Source organism: Trematomus bernacchii, unplaced genomic scaffold, assembly GCF_902827165.1.
Source record: "Trematomus bernacchii unplaced genomic scaffold, fTreBer1.1, whole genome shotgun sequence".
NCBI classification, from domain to species: Eukaryota; Metazoa; Chordata; class Actinopteri; order Perciformes; family Nototheniidae; genus Trematomus; species Trematomus bernacchii.
Genome location: NW_022987564.1, coordinates 5,218,493 through 5,234,053, shown reverse-complemented (window position 1 = coordinate 5,234,053; position 15,561 = coordinate 5,218,493). Strand labels below are relative to the sequence as shown.

The window sequence follows — 15,561 nt, the reverse complement described above, 5'->3', positions numbered from 1 at the left end:
GACGTAGTGTCCGTGACGTCACCCATAGAATTCTCCAGAGTTGCCGAGAAGCCCGTAGTAGGCGGAGTCGGCCACTAACGGCTCGACAGTGACGTCAGAGTCTAACTCTCGCCTGCTCCAGCCTGCTCCAAATAAGGGCAAAGAGGCGGAGCCGAGGCAGGACCTGCTGCCTCCGAACTGGAAGTAAACAGAGCTAGCTCAGACTAAGAAGCTAAGCTAACATGAAATACATGCATACCAAGTTACTGCGTGGCACTTTTTTTGATAAAACAGTGTAGTTCCCCTATATAAACGTTACATTCATAATCAAACGAGACAATCTGCAAGAGAATTAGCTATTTTTTGTTATTCTTAATGCTTGTCATCACGTTAATAAAATAAAAGAAGTACCGATACATAGCAGAACAATTGTGGTGATGTTCAGCTTAATAAGCCTTGTTCAACATCATTTATTTAGCTAATACTACAGCGGGTTGCAGGCGAACCAAGTCCGCGTTTCGCTGCATTCCTTGATCTCCAGTTATAACGCCGGACTCCACCGCCCGGAGCTAAACTAAACTGTATATATATATATATATATATATACATGTATAAAGGGTTACGTCCTTAGCTGGCTAATAAGCTACATAACAAGCTAAGCTAACAAGCACACAAACACCTGCTAACGGGGTTAACATGTATAATATTATCATTTTAGACTTCTTGGAAGTTCTGTTAGTACATTCAAGCGCACAGCACGACATTTTAATTGTCTGGTAATTGTAACAATATTCCCTAAAAGGCACAATCACCACGAACACGGCTAAAGGGTCAAGTACAGTAACTACAACTAACTAACGTTGCAGCGTAGCAGAGTGGACAAGTTGCTGTTAGCTGACAGTGAGGCACGTACCTGTCCATCAACGTGACCACGCCCTAATTTATGCAAAAACTTTAAGACCTAATATAAATAAAAGGGTCGCGTTAGAAAACAATTCACTCACAGATTCATAATCATGAAGGTGGAATCTAACTATATCCATAATAATATTTATTGCATCCAGGGGTAGAAACATGTTTTTTTCTGCTGTAAAATTGGGCATTTTAACATGGGGGTCTATGGAAATTGCTCCTTTCTGCAGTCATCGCCTATCGGCCAATAGATGAACTGCAGTTTGTGGCACTTCCGTATTGGCGTCCCGGCTCTTCCCCAGAGTTTGCCGCTTGGTTGTACCCCTGTTTTTAAAAGATTTGAGTACGGAGGAAAAGAGAGAGGGTTTTATTTTCTGACGCTGCGTGAGTTCCCCGACGCACCAGGGACACATATTTATGTATAAAAGACATCACAAAGTGCATTTTGCATGATAGGTCCCCTTTAAGTATTGTGGGTGTCATTGTAATAGAAGATGAAGTGCAGAATAATTCTCAAAATCACCTTTAACCTAATTTATTATGTACTCAAAAGATTAGAACAAAATTGAATACAATGTAAAATCTCACAAATATATACTCAAATTCATTGATATGTTAATTTTCTTTGTCAGTTTCAAATTTAAATAAGTTTCCGAATACCATTAGTATGGTTTAAATCAAGAAATCCGAGCCACCATAATGTTATGCCATAAGAATAAAAAAATACATATCATCATATGCATAACACAGTCCTGAGCTGCATTTCTTAAAATTATATTCAGGTTCCCAGCTTTGCTTACAGATGATTTTCACCTCTTCTATGTGGCATACTGTTGACTTTTAATCCTCCCCTAAATAAATGTAATGTGAGTTTTTGTTTACAGGCCAAGTTTCATGGTTGCAAAAACTAAATTGTAATCACATTTAAAAACATTTACATTACAGTTCCATGCTACATTTAGGCCAAAGCCTAGTCCCCCACGAAAATGTTTAAGTGCAGGATAATAGTCTAAAAATACTTGTTAAGTTACAGCTTCTGTAAAGATAATAATGTCAGAGTTACCGGCTAACTAGTTAACATTGAACTTTATATAGCTTACTTGTTATCTTAAACGTCATAGGGTGTTAGAGATCGGACGGTCATGTGGGCGGACGAGGCGTGGTTTCTGCTGATGTGAGGCGGTTGTCGGCAGAGGAATCGCCGCCGCAGCTTTCTTTGTCGTGTGTCTGGCTAACTTACTAGTTTTAATCCTTTTAAATATGGTGAGTTTCAGCTATAATTGTATGTACAATGCACTGCTAAATTCTAGCCATACAATCGCTTTTTGTAAGTGAATGCATGCGTCAACATGCTAGCTAACTACGTGCTAACACAAGTGTTAGCTAGCTAGTTAGCCAGCTAGCTCATTAGCACCCTTCGCCTTGAGAAAAAGGCGGACTAGCTGCTAGTAGCTTACATTAGCTCAGCTAACACAGTTAAGCTAGTTAAACTCTATCATCGTGTACTTTTTTTGTCAATGCTATTTTCTTAACTTTCTTGCTGATCAATCGTTGGATAGATCAATGTTTTGCTTATCGAAGATATTTAGATAATTAGCTATCATAATGTAATCTTCCACTATCTTAATTTGGCCACCATTCAGAATGTTGCATGACATTGTTAGCAAAAACTAAAGATAACAGCTATCTGTTGACAAATTTGCATCCGACTAACATTGGTTTATTACAGGCTGAAGGCATTTGTCGGTTTAACAAGTTATTTTGGTTTTCACTACTAATCTAAATTCTATAACTTGCCTTTTATTAAGTCAACAGTTATCACGTGGACATAGCGCAAGAAAGCTAATTCGCATGTTGTGCGATTTTCATGTCGCATAACTCAATAATTCAATCGTTGTTGCATTGTAAGGACAAGCCCAGGAGCAACACCCAGACGTCTCCATCCCTGAAGTTGTCAAATGGCTACGTCTTACCCGAGGGCAAGCTGACTCCCAACGCCCTGTTTGTCGGTGGGATTGACATGAAGGTAAGATCAGGTGCAGCCAGTTCAGTTCATATAACGTTTCCACCTTGTTAAACTGCATACATTACCAACAGTGGCTAACAAGCTGCCGTCAAGCATATATTTGTGTAAAATAACTTTCCTATCCACTTCATATATAAATTGTTATTGTATATAAAAATGGCATTGCTTTACTATTTTACTTTCAGGTGGATGAAAATGAATTGCGAGACTTCTTTGGAAGATATGGTGCTGTTAAGGAAGTAAAGATTATCACTTACCGTGGAGGGGTCTGCAAAGGGTGAGTTTTGCTGTATGGAGACCCTAATGTTTAAGGCACTTTATTTAGCTGATTTTTGCACAAATGTGAAGTTCTTAACATATAAGAACTTCTAAATGTACGGTTGTGAGGTATTTTTACTAAGGGATTAAATAAAAATGAACAACTGCAGTCCTGTGACATTCAGTGTGACATTCATGAAGCATGAATACTGAATTTGTATTAAGTCGTACATTTTCCTCCATAAGAATATTTTTTTCTGAATTTGTTAATCGACTTGTGTGAAAATGTGTGGGTGGAAATTGAAAGATTGTTGATTTGCATTTCAGTTTTATGAATATTCAATAGCTTATTTCACAAGTGGCTTTGAGCTCTAGTTGCTTTTTCCATATTTTATGTTTGTATTGAGTCAATGTTTTTTATTTTTCATTCTGAGTTGTTTTGAATCTTCCTAGGTACGGGTTTGTGTACTTCAATGAAGATGTGAACATTCAGACGATCATTGAGGTGAGTGGAATTCTTTCTGTGCATATATCACTTATTATTTATCAACTTCAACTGAAAGTAACATCTCTGTTAATGTATATTTCCCAATAGCAACCGATTTGTTTTGGGGGCAGGAAACTCAAGCTGGGCCCTGCCATCATGAAAGAAAGGAGCGTCAGTATGTATTGTCATACACTTCAGAGATAATTAATTGGATGTTTGTTTGGCATTGAAAATATAAGATCTACATACTAAACATATGTTTCATCCATTTTCTCCATACAGGAACCATGCCACCCCGTCCGGTTGGCCCTGCTCCCTGGATGAGCCCCCCTCAGTACATCTACTGCACCTGCTGCTCACCCATGGGAGGGGGAATGCCTCAACCTTCACCCATCCTCAGTGGTGGAAACCCCTACAGTCAGGTAATGCAGACAAACATAGCCAAGCTATCAAGAATCTAATTTCAGCAGAGACAGATGATATCATAAAAAAATATGTTTTCACGTCAAGTAAACGCACTTTGGGGCTTTAATAACGCTGTCAATCATACCAATATTCTCTCAGTTACACTCTGTTAAATCAAGGGAAGCTTATTTTCTCTTTGGGGAAGCTGGTTTATTATCTCAGCCAAAAATAAAGGTGCATTATGAATAGCAATTTATTATCTTAGTTTTCAATTTGCCAGAAAATAAAATAAAAACGGAGTTGGCAATTGCATAATTTATAATATTACTAATAATATTAAAGTTGGTGAATTATTCAGACAATACCACCTGTCATAAACACTAGCACTTACAAAGCATTCCTTGCAATAACACTAACATGAAAAACAGTTACTTATCCCTGTAGCTCTTCAGTTGGTTTAAAGATATTCAATAGGTATTTTAACATCTGCTTAACACTGTTTTCTATATTAACATACTTCTCTGTAATGTGGTTTATATGTTCCTCCTGGCTTTCTTTTCAGCCGTACTCCTACCCCAACTTTGGAGGGGTCATGATCCCACAGATGCCAATGAACTATGCACAGAACCCCTACGCCTACCAGGTACACACACACACACTAATTAGTCAACAGTATCCCATGCAGGGTCCCCTAGGCACTGCACATATGCTCCTGCATATGAGATGAAGGCTTCAGCGTGGCTTACATCCACCTGTCCCTGCCTACCCCACACACCCCCATCTCCAGTGTTCTGGGTTTGTCTGTTGCCCTCTGTTTCACCGCTGACCCCTCTCCCCCCACACGCAGTACGCTCCCCCGCACTGGATGATGGACCAGAGAACACCGCCTGACAATCAGGTGACTCCACATTTAGAGGCAATAGAAGTTCAAATCACTTTGAGAACCTTGTGTGGCCAGTGGGAGGAACACATTGATGGAGTCTTTGATTGATGAACTCCATCGAATGTTTTATTTGTATATTACCTAATGTTTTTGTTTTCCAGCAGTGTTTGTGGCAGCACATTGTCCCCACACTGCAATGTTTGGGCAGGCCACTAGGTGGTGTTGTCTTGCCAGTGTTCACATCCTGAAATATGGACTGTGCATCAATGAGTTCTTACAATAATACATTTCTAATGTTTGTTTTTTGAGAGCCTAGTTTATGGCAGGATGACAGCTTTCATGTCTTTGAGATTGTACACACATAAATATGTTGTTAATGTCTGTTCTGTAGAGCTTTGTGGACAGTGGAGTCCAGACTATGATGACTGTGCTGTAGTCTGAGCTACTGAGCCCCCTGCCAGGTAAATAAACACTATTTCCAACTAAGTGTTGTCATACCAGGGATACAGTAGGTAACAATGCGCCATGGAGGGCCAAGCTTCTGCTATCATTTTATTTGAGTGGACATTAATAAATGATTTAATTGTGTTGTATTTAGTTGCAAAGATAAACCATCATACTGTCAGCCTTGTAATGTACATGGTGTCCTATTTGTGTTTAACTGCTTCATCATCTTCATGTTCTGCTTAGCAATTAGTCCATTAATGTTCCGTCCTCAATGTCCCTTCTTTTCATTCTTTACTTCACACATTTGGTTAATGGTTTTTATCTGACCAACACGGCTAATCTTGAGTTGGTATGTAATTTGAAGGAGGAACTTGTGATGTCTGTCCTCTGCTCCCTTAGATTACGCAGCTTTGGCCACAGTTAGACAATGCAGACAAGATGACATCTTGATGTTCCGGGCGGCTGGAAGCAATCGAATGCCTCATGGTTTTTCTTATACATGTAGCCCTCCTCCCTTCTCTCAATGTATGAGACCCATTTTAACACCACACTGTAGGAGCTCTCCACTGTAACTTCTTGTTTGATCACAATCATTTTAATCACACGGTATGGACCGCTGTCGTGTGGTCAAACTGCGTTTAACACACACGGATCACAGTGGCAGTCGCACAGGAAGAAGCACCTCCACCATATAAATGGGCTCACATTCTTCTTCCTTTTGTCGGTTATCCCAAAGGAAAAAAACATTGAAAATACTTTTAAGCTCACCCTTTGTGACTATTTATATTTTATTTTTTTCTCTGTACATAAACAGTAAGTTTATAGATGTAGAAATGTCTTGACAGGTTTCAGCTTTGGAGTAGAATGCTACTTTCAATCCAGTTCAAGTCTAATGCTTCTAAATTAAGAAATATAATTAACTGCAGTATAAGGGCACTTGGTCAATTATTTCAAGCACTCCCATTTTGTTTTGTTTATTTTGTGCTCTATTCCGTTTAAATGGGTGTCGATTGAGGCAATAACTGAACAGCAATTTAGATTATAGTGCCTAATCAGTATCACTGATTTTGTGTCTTGGTCAAACGCCAGACTTTTCAAGTTGATTATCACAGAGCATGGTTCGACACACTGATCATCCGTGTCACATTTCTCAACCGTCCCATCCTCAAATGGTTCCTGACGTTCACACTCAAGGACAATCACGGCATCAATTCATTTTTCCCATTGCTTGTCAATCAACTTATATTTGGCAATATAAGTTGAGTGCGGTTTTAATCCACTCTGAAAATGAAGGACATGATTTAGAGTAAGGAGCTCTGTCTTTCTTATACAAAAATATTCACTGTGCATGGTTCACTTTATACTGTTTCTATCTGGCTTTTAATGGCGTCGCAGATGATAAAGTATTTTACTGTAATGACTGATCAATGATTATTTTTATACATTTATTTTCCTTAAACTTTCTACACTAAAAGTGCAGCTTTGTATGGTGGTAGATGCACATTTGGTATTTGGTGCACATATTTTCTTTTCTAAGACCTAAGTTTTGTATGGTCATTATCCTCAGGGTCTCCTGTGTGCAGACATCTGATTGTATTGTTGTTGTTGTTGTTTTGTTCGAAGAGCCTAGGCACTGCGCTGTTAAGTTTGGTTTAATGTTCATGTTTGCAGGGTTTGGATGTTTTTGCTAAAAAAAAAAATAAAGTATGTTATTTAAGCTTGTGGATGTCTTTGGTTTCTTTGAACACTGGTCAGTATATTTGAGGTTTGGCGATGATGGAGCTTTCAGACACTCCCAGCTACAGTAAGCCTGTCAGTGGATGCTGCTTTTTCCACATCCTATGTCTTCCCTGGCAACAAGCCCATCATCTCTTGGTCACAGAGCATTTTGTTTTTGTCACAGTCTGGTGGTGCGACTGGGCTCCCCAGGGTGCCCTGTTCAGCCTGTGACCACCCAACAGCCCCACCTACCTACACCCCAGTCAGACGTTTGTGAATTATGGATAAGTCTGGATAGCTTCTTATGAAATATGAATTCTCCAAAGCAGTGTGACCAAAAACTGTTATTTGACCCATGGTGAAAACTTGAAAAATCTATAAATTGTATACCCTTTTTTTAAGTAATATGCAACCACTGAGCTGGTTTATTTAATTTCAACCCACAATTTGATTCATACTGTTTCTCAAAGTGTTTCACAGTATCCTATCCAACCTGGAGAAGAGTGAGAAAGCACATTGAGGAGAGAGGAGGTGTGTGTCTGTGTGAAGCTGCCTCTCCTCCTCACACACACGCTGGTGACCGAGAGGGAGACGGTGTGTTTATCATGAGCCGCCCGTGAGATTCAGCAGCAGTCAGATGTATACTTTCCAAATGGAGGATTCATGTTCAGCTCACATTGGATCGCCAGCATCTGACCTGATGTGTGTCATTTCTTAGCAGCCGTGACTAGGACAGACATTAAAGAGAGGAGAGGGGCTCACATCGACACAAGTGAGGAGAGCTCTCAGTACAGAGAACACACCGAGCAGACTGGGGACCACTTGATAGGTGAGTGCAACTCTTGATTGTTAATTTGTATACATAAAAAATGTACTTATTAATATTGTTGACATTTATGAGTATTGGCAACATGATTCACCGGAAGTAAATTAATATATTTTTGTCTTTCTTATCGAGCCATGTGCATTTTCTGGCTGTACAAAATGAGATTTACCAGCGTTTTAAGAACTTGAAACAGAGTTAACGACATGTACATGCGGAAACACCCTATTAAAGTATAGGTCAGGAGTCATCTTTTGAATCCTTTCACAATAAAACTCTTGTGACAGAGAGAAATCCTTTGAGTTTAGACATTCAGCGGCTCGTTTGATTTGTGTGATGTTGTGTGCCATTTGTTATCCGTGGCGGAACGAAATGAATAAGCCCTCTGCTGCTGGCTGTCACAGGTTGAAGTGAACTCAAGATATGCGTGACGAAGTAAAAGTCTCGAGCGCAGATGGAAGAGGGGGCTGAAGTGTGCCTGTGTGTGGGCGCGCGCGCGAAAGATTTGGTGCGTAAGCAACCTGTCATGTATCATTTCCATTTCACTAAACTACCGGCGTTAACGGGCAGCATCAGCTAGCCACGTGTTGGGAGAGTGTGTGAGCGAGTGTGTGTGTGGTGAGAGGTTGAGGTTGAAAACACCAAAGAGGGAAAACCAGAAACATGTAATTTCAAGCAAGGCTGCACGCACAAAATGCAGCGGGCATCAATTAGTCACATGGCTATGTATGGATGCTCACCACCATATAGCTTGGAAATCTATTAGGAAGCACTATACAAAGAAATGTCTAAACATATAAATGATGGAATTATGGAGGTGGAAGAAGTAGCCTACTCATATCTTATAGTTAAGTAAAAGTAGAAGTACCAAAGCGTAGGAATACTTTGTTACAAGTAAAAGTCCTGCATTCAAAATGTGAATCAAGTAAAAGTACATAAGTATAAGCATCAAAATGTACTTTAAGTACCAAAAGTACTCATTATGCAGATTGTCTTATATATAATATATATGTACTGGTTATCGATGAATTAACGTGTTTTTTAAGCTGGTAAAGGTGCAGCTAATTTTGTTGTTGTTGTATACTGCAGGTTAGCTTGTGAATGTTACTCCAGGTGTAACTAAAGTCCTATTATGTATGGTTTATATTTCATATCATTAATCCAAATGTGCAAAGTAACTAAAGATATTACATAAATAAGGTGGGGTAAAAGTTCAATATTTACCTGTGATTTGTAATGTGGTGGAAGTACAAAGTAGCAAAAAATGGAAACACTCAAGTTCAGTACAAGTCTGTCAAAATTGTACTTAAGTAAAGAACTTAGTTACTTTACACTACTGGATTTATGTCCAAGCGTACCTCAGGGTTTAGTAAATTGATTCCCCGGTCCTAACAGCTTTCCTCTGTTAATAAACTGTTATTTTTTTTTGGACAAGAATAGGCTTTGCGACAACCAATACATCAATGTCATAATTTGCTTTTTATCCTCCCCATGCAGCCTCATTAAAACGCCGTTTGAGGTGACTACTTTGTTGCTTGCAGGAATCACACCTCCCTCCAGGCAACTTGACATGCTCCCAGTCTGCTCTCCGTCTGTCTTCCTCACTCCCTCTGTCTGTCTCCCCCTTTCTCCCCCTTTCTCCCTTCCTCCTTCTTCTGCTCTTGCTGTCACCCCCACTATCAGCAGCGTACCCCACCCCTAGATAGAAACTGAGGAGCTCCAACCCAGTGGGAGGGAAGCCCACTCCCCAGGACTCAGTCTGTCACCTCTCATTTAGAAATTCATTGAAAAACATCACATATAATATATTAAGGGTTTATTAACAATAATGCAACCGTTTTTATTTACTTACCTCTGTGTTTTTTGCTGGTAAACAATCACGCAGCTATAAAAGGGAACTTGATTCAGAGTCAAACTGCTGATAGACTATGAATTCCTTGCATAGACATTAGGCAGTGCACTCACAGGTAGTAGGAATTATGGCTTTCAAGCAGGCCCATAAATTCCTATAATAAAGGAGAATGGAAGCCAGTAAAGACAGTTTTATTTGCAGATGCTTGTTGTAAATCAGTTTTGTGCATAGGATGAAAAATACTCAACACAACTGGCAACTGCTTTGTATTATATGCAGCAAACCACTTTTCTTTAGGTGGCAAGACGTAGTCGTGATCAACATTCTGCATTACATTTTGGTCTTTTGAATAACAGCTCAATAAAGACCCTTAATTAGTAACATATGTAGAATCCTTGGCCTCTCTTCAACATTTAAGATAGAATATTTGTATGGATAAGAGACTCATCTGTTGGTGGTTCCCAGAGTCCACAAAATAAGATCAGGTGCTAGAGCTTTCGGCTACCAAGCTCCGTTCCTCCGGAACCAACTTCCAGTGACGATTAGGGAGGCAGACAGTGTCCACACATTTAAGAGTAGGTTGAAGACTTTCTTCTTTGGTACAGCGTACAGTTAAGACTGGTTTTAAACCCCCTTTTATACATCCTCATGGACCCTTCGTTTTATGGGATTGTAATTATTGTACTCTAAATGTATTTGTGTCATTGTGTTATGTTCCTCTTTAAATTGGTATTTTCACATTGATCTTGTAAGATACGTTTGTTATTTTTACATTGTTTTACATTGCGTTTACATTGTCAATTGTGTTTGTTGATTTGTGAAGCCCTCTGAGACAAATATGATTTGTGATATTGGGCTATATAAATAAACTTTAATTGAATTGAATTGAATCTGTGTCTTGCAACTATACTGGTTTGGCTGAGATTCGACTACCAATGGGCATTTGTTTTATTTGTTTGAGAGAATCAGAGAAGCAATTATACACCTTTTTTGCTCTTTCCTTCACATCCGTAACATTTTGCTAAATGCCACACTGCTATGGGCATTGGCCCTTATTGTTAATGCTCTGGAAGATTTGTTAAAAAATTTGATTTATTCCAACCAATATTTTTAGGGACATGTGTAAGCGCAGAGTGGCATTTGCTCTGCTAAGCCCATAATTATTGGGATGCTTCAAAATGCATTATCACACTCATACTGTAACCACAGAAGAAATGGATGGGATGACGTTACAAATATTGCATTTAGAGCTAGACCATTAAATCAGCCAGTGTGTTGGCCATATTATTGGTGTACTGCAGATAAATCAGTCTTGGTGTATATAGCGGCTTACAAATAACAAGAAATTGCAGAACAGAAACAACACATCCATGTTTGAAGTAATTTAGAAACTATGTCATTATTGCTTACTTATTTCTTAATATAACAGCTGTCCCTACCTGTAGCTAGTCAGCGCAGTAGAGGATTATGATTAGTGAGTTTATATTTATATTTACCATCTACTGTAATTGTTTGGGAGGAAGAAAACAAAATGTGAATTGAAGAGGTGGTTCTTTCTATATTTACTGTTAATTACCCCAAGCCTGTGTGCCCGTCTGTACAGTAGCTCTCCCTCTGCAGCGGATAAATGCTGTTTCTTGGAAAGCAGACTCCCCCCCCCCCCCCCCCCCCCCCCCCCCCCCCCCCCCTCTGAGTGGCACGGGAGGTAGCAGAGCAGTGGCATAGCACAGACGGATTATACTCTCGTGTAAATCTGCTGTCATTTCAAAACTCTCGGTTACAAGAGACTCTCTAATGAGAAGCCCTCTGCTACTCCGTGTCTATCTGCCTCTTCACTCCATTCTGTCGCTTTCACTTCTTTCATCTATCTGTCTCTCCCGTCTCTCTGTGTTAAATGGAAGTTTTTTAGCTGTCAAGGCCTTTTTCTGTCTGTATGCTTGTGTGGAGAAGCGAGAGATTCTGTTTGAAGTCAACATGTAGAGAAAAAGGCCTCATATGTTGCGAAAAGGCCTCGAGTCTAGGAGGCGCTGGGAGTTTCTCCCGTGCTACAACCACTTTGGTTTTTCATTCCACGTTGTGTCCAATTACAGAGCTCTGTTTCTAAATGGTGCAGACAGAGTTCATCTGTTAAAGCGAGGCCTTTTGTTTTGAAACTGAACCATCCGCGTACAATACAAAGGACAAAGACATGTAGGATCTAACAGTAGGGCTGGAGGCTAGTCAAGACCAAGACTACAGAGCCAATCAGGTTTCATTTGAGAGCAATACATCCAACTGCCCAAAGCAAAATAGTAAGCAAGATATTCCAAATTGTTATGATTTTTTAGCACTGCACAATGCATTATGCATAAAGACATTTTAGAAAATTGAGGTAATTTGCAATGGGGTAATAAATTGTATTAAGATGGGTGAGAAAGTCTCTCCCCACAGACAATTTCTCTTACCCTATATGCCGATCTTCACATTGTCTTCCTCCCAATTGTCAAACAGCTACCATTATTATCATATTTGAACTACATTTTTCTTCTTTATCCTATGCTCCACCCTAACCTAATTTTTCCCAGCCACAGATTATGCCTGATAAACATTCCCACATTAACCTGCCTGTGTCCTTGTTGCAGACAGAGCGTATTAAAGCACAGCCCTGGAGGGGAAATATGTAGCAGTGGATATACGCTCCAACTTATTCATGTACCAGGACCTACTTGACTGTCTGGCTGTCTGTCTGGAGACAGTGTAATAGTTTTATGGGACTTAAAAGGCTCAGTGGGGGAGCACTTTGGCTGTGAAAACTCATTTAGCCACCAGACAGAAGGACTGGACAGACGGAGGATGGCTGGAGAGGGTTTGAGGCCTGGGAGGGAGCGTGGAAGGACATAATGTAACATTATAATCAATGTTTTATAAAAGAGGCGCCACACTAAGAGTCAATTTCCTGTATCTTTGTCACATGGGCTTTATCACAACCGCGCCCCTTCAGGAGACTGGCTTCAGGTCTGAGACCATTAACTCCACTGGGAGAAGTGAACACAGATTATTACTGATTCCTTGGCCCCATAGTCACCAAAGTCAATATTGGCCCCATTTCTTACAAGCTGCATGGCTTCCAAAGATTCTGACAATAAAATGGCTATTTTCAGACAGAAAGGTCTGGAGAAAACACTTTTTTTTCTGAATTGTCTGTCCCAATAACACACACTCTCAAAATCGTTCAAAACATTGCGTTAGTATTAGTCAAACTGTGTCAAAACTTTAAGCTAACATCAACTAACATTCGCAAAAGACCTAGCTAACCAATTATGGTAATGCTAACCACATTCTTTTAGCTCTATATCTAATGCTAGCAAAATAAAATATAAGTACATTAGACCATGCCCATTTAGGGGACAGGAAGTTTATACCATTTCATACCATTGGCGCCAATTGTAAAGCGCTATCTTTTTCTTATTAAGTATCTTTGTTATAATGTATCTACAAGAAGAATTGAGGACAGTTGAAATGGATGGTTTGACAATTATGAATTAAATAGCAGAATCAAGAGAGTAGAGTTAAGGGAACGGGTCGAAGAGGTAATACTTGAGGGAAGCTAGGAAAACAAAAGTGGACAGATTGAGTTAGAGTAAAAGTCAGGGAAAACTGAAGATGAAACGGGTAAGGATTGGAGCTCTTGTAATCATTGGTTAGGAAAAAAAGGAAAGACATACATGACGAGTATACTGTCAGACTAATCAAGGCCATTGTACCAGGAGAAAGAATGGAGTTGTCCTAATCAAGGATGGCGGAGAGAAGCCCAGCAGAGGCCAAAGAGAGAAAGAGGTGATTAAGGCATGGGTCAGACAGGAGCAGAGAATTGAGCGATGACACATTGAAGAGCTAATGCGAGTTTGAGAGAGGAGCACACAGGTCAAGAGGAGAGAGAAGTGGTGGGAGGAAAAAGAGAGGGAAGAATAAGATGAGATATACTGTTGCCTCTCTGTTTCTCCTCCTCTTTCCCAAGCTTCACCCCTTTGTCTCCATTGGTTTGTCCTCATTATGAAAGAGCATGTTGTATAGAAAGAATAATGGCTCCTAATTGCTTGTTTTTGCAAATTCTAAAATGACAGTGTACCATTTGAAGACAGATGAGGTATGACAATGTCACGTAGATGCTGCCTTTTGCAACTTTGTAACCTTTTGAAAATGCACTTACCATCAAAGTAAGTCACCAAAACGTGCACACACACACACACACACACACTAACACACACCGGGCTTAATGTCGTCTGTCAGGATCGTTAGCCGAGTTAATGTCTGTGCACTTGGCTCAATGGGAGTGACTGTGTCATTCTCCATGCTCCCTAAACAGATACAGAGATGCAGATATAGACCTGCCTCTAGGGAAGACACACACACACACACACACACACACAGAGACATGCAGATATGCAGATATGCAGATGTGGACCTCACCGTGTGGCACTTACAAGCCGTGGCAGACGGGGATATTAAGCGTAACCGCGGTGATGGTTTGAGTTTTTCGACGCTGTCACATCCAATTAGCTTGATGATATTTGACCACGCCCTTTTTCCTCTTGTTCTTTACCCCTCTCTCTTGTCCTCTCTTCTCCCAACCTCCATCCATTTGTCATTCATTCACTTCCACTTACCAATTCTCCCAAAAGACTCACTTCTTTTTGTTTTTCGTTTTTTGCCCCATCTTTTTTCTAAATTGCCTGTTGGAGAGGAGGAATTTAAAAGGGAATTTAAGGCAATCTTCAAATTGTGTTTCCAATCTCCTACGCTTGAGGGTTTCTCCTGGTCCTTACAAAATCTGAAAGACTCTTACAATACCATAGATTTCTTTGTGCGACAAGGCTACTTGCATCAACATATAAATTGGTTAGCAGTAAAACATGTTTAACGTCTCTCCTCTCCTCCCCGTGTAGTCACATGTCGCTTTGCTTGACAGGGCAGGAAATCGCTCTCATTTCTGCTTTAATTCATTCTGATCAAACATGTCGCTCCCAATCAGCCCCATTTGATTAGGAGATGCCCGTATCATAGCCCAGCAAGCAGGTAATGGCTGACACTTTCATAATTCAGCTTTACTGCAGCGTGTGAGTGTGAGTGTGAGGAACGGAGATAGAGTTTGAAGCATACATTATTTCCCACAGCTTGAGTTCACACGTGAGAAAGCATTCCAACTTGTGACACACACAGACTCACACACACACACACACACACACACACACACACACACACACACACACACACACACACACACACACACACACACACACACACACTCACACAGAGACGCGCGCACACACTCTGTTGGAAGTGCTAATATGTTCTGTATATTTAGAAACTCAATTTTTCCCTCTTGAGTCTTTGTTAGCACTCTCACTGTGTTTTTCTCTTTTCATCTCTCATCTTTTTTATTAACACTTATTTTTTCCTCTCCTCTCTTCCTCTCCTAAATCACAGAGATATGGGGTGTAGGCTTCCTAAGTTGCGGAAGGCAGAAGAGAGGCGAAGCCCGGGTAATATCTACTCCACCCTGCGAAGGCCTCAGGTGGAGACCAAAGTGGGCGTGGCATACACCTACCACTTCCTGGATTTTCTGCTGGGGAAAGAAGGTATGGATGAAATTATCTAGGTCCTGTCAATCATTCCTGTTTAACAGTTCTCCTGTGAGCACTAAATATTGTACATATCTCCATCTATGTGTGTTCCTTTGGCTTGGCTCCTGAAACCCAGTGAGATGAGATATCCATGTGACTTCTTGTCT

General features: G+C 40.2%; 2 protein-coding genes across 2 annotated transcripts in view; both read left to right on the top strand.

The window, feature by feature from the left end:
* Positions 1-2,037: 2,037 nt before the first annotated feature.
* Positions 2,038-7,119, top strand: dazl (deleted in azoospermia-like). Its single transcript, XM_034125135.1, has 10 exons — positions 2,038-2,154; positions 2,801-2,917; positions 3,103-3,194; positions 3,629-3,680; positions 3,771-3,837; positions 3,945-4,084; positions 4,630-4,710; positions 4,915-4,965; positions 5,342-5,411; positions 5,797-7,119. The coding sequence occupies exons 1-9, from the start codon at positions 2,152-2,154 to the stop codon at positions 5,384-5,386; spliced, it is 648 nt and encodes a 215-aa protein (XP_033981026.1). The 5' UTR covers positions 2,038-2,151; the 3' UTR covers positions 5,387-5,411; positions 5,797-7,119.
* Positions 7,120-7,732: 613 nt separating this feature from the next.
* rftn1a (raftlin, lipid raft linker 1a) overlaps positions 7,733-15,561 on the top strand; it is a 26,482-nt gene continuing 18,653 nt past the window's right edge. The window contains exons 1-2 of the mRNA XM_034124334.1: positions 7,733-7,945; positions 15,258-15,409. Coding sequence (XP_033980225.1) covers positions 15,262-15,409 — 148 coding nt within the window. The 5' untranslated portion in view covers positions 7,733-7,945; positions 15,258-15,261. The remainder of the gene's footprint in view (positions 7,946-15,257; positions 15,410-15,561) is intronic.

Coding starts and splice junctions, on each gene's coding strand:
- dazl (XM_034125135.1), top strand. Junction 2,918..3,102: donor TCGGTGGGATTGACATGAAG/GTAAGATCAGGT, acceptor TTTTACTTTCAG/GTGGATGAAAATGAATTGCG. Junction 3,681..3,770: donor ACATTCAGACGATCATTGAG/GTGAGTGGAATT, acceptor ATTTCCCAATAG/CAACCGATTTGTTTTGGGGG.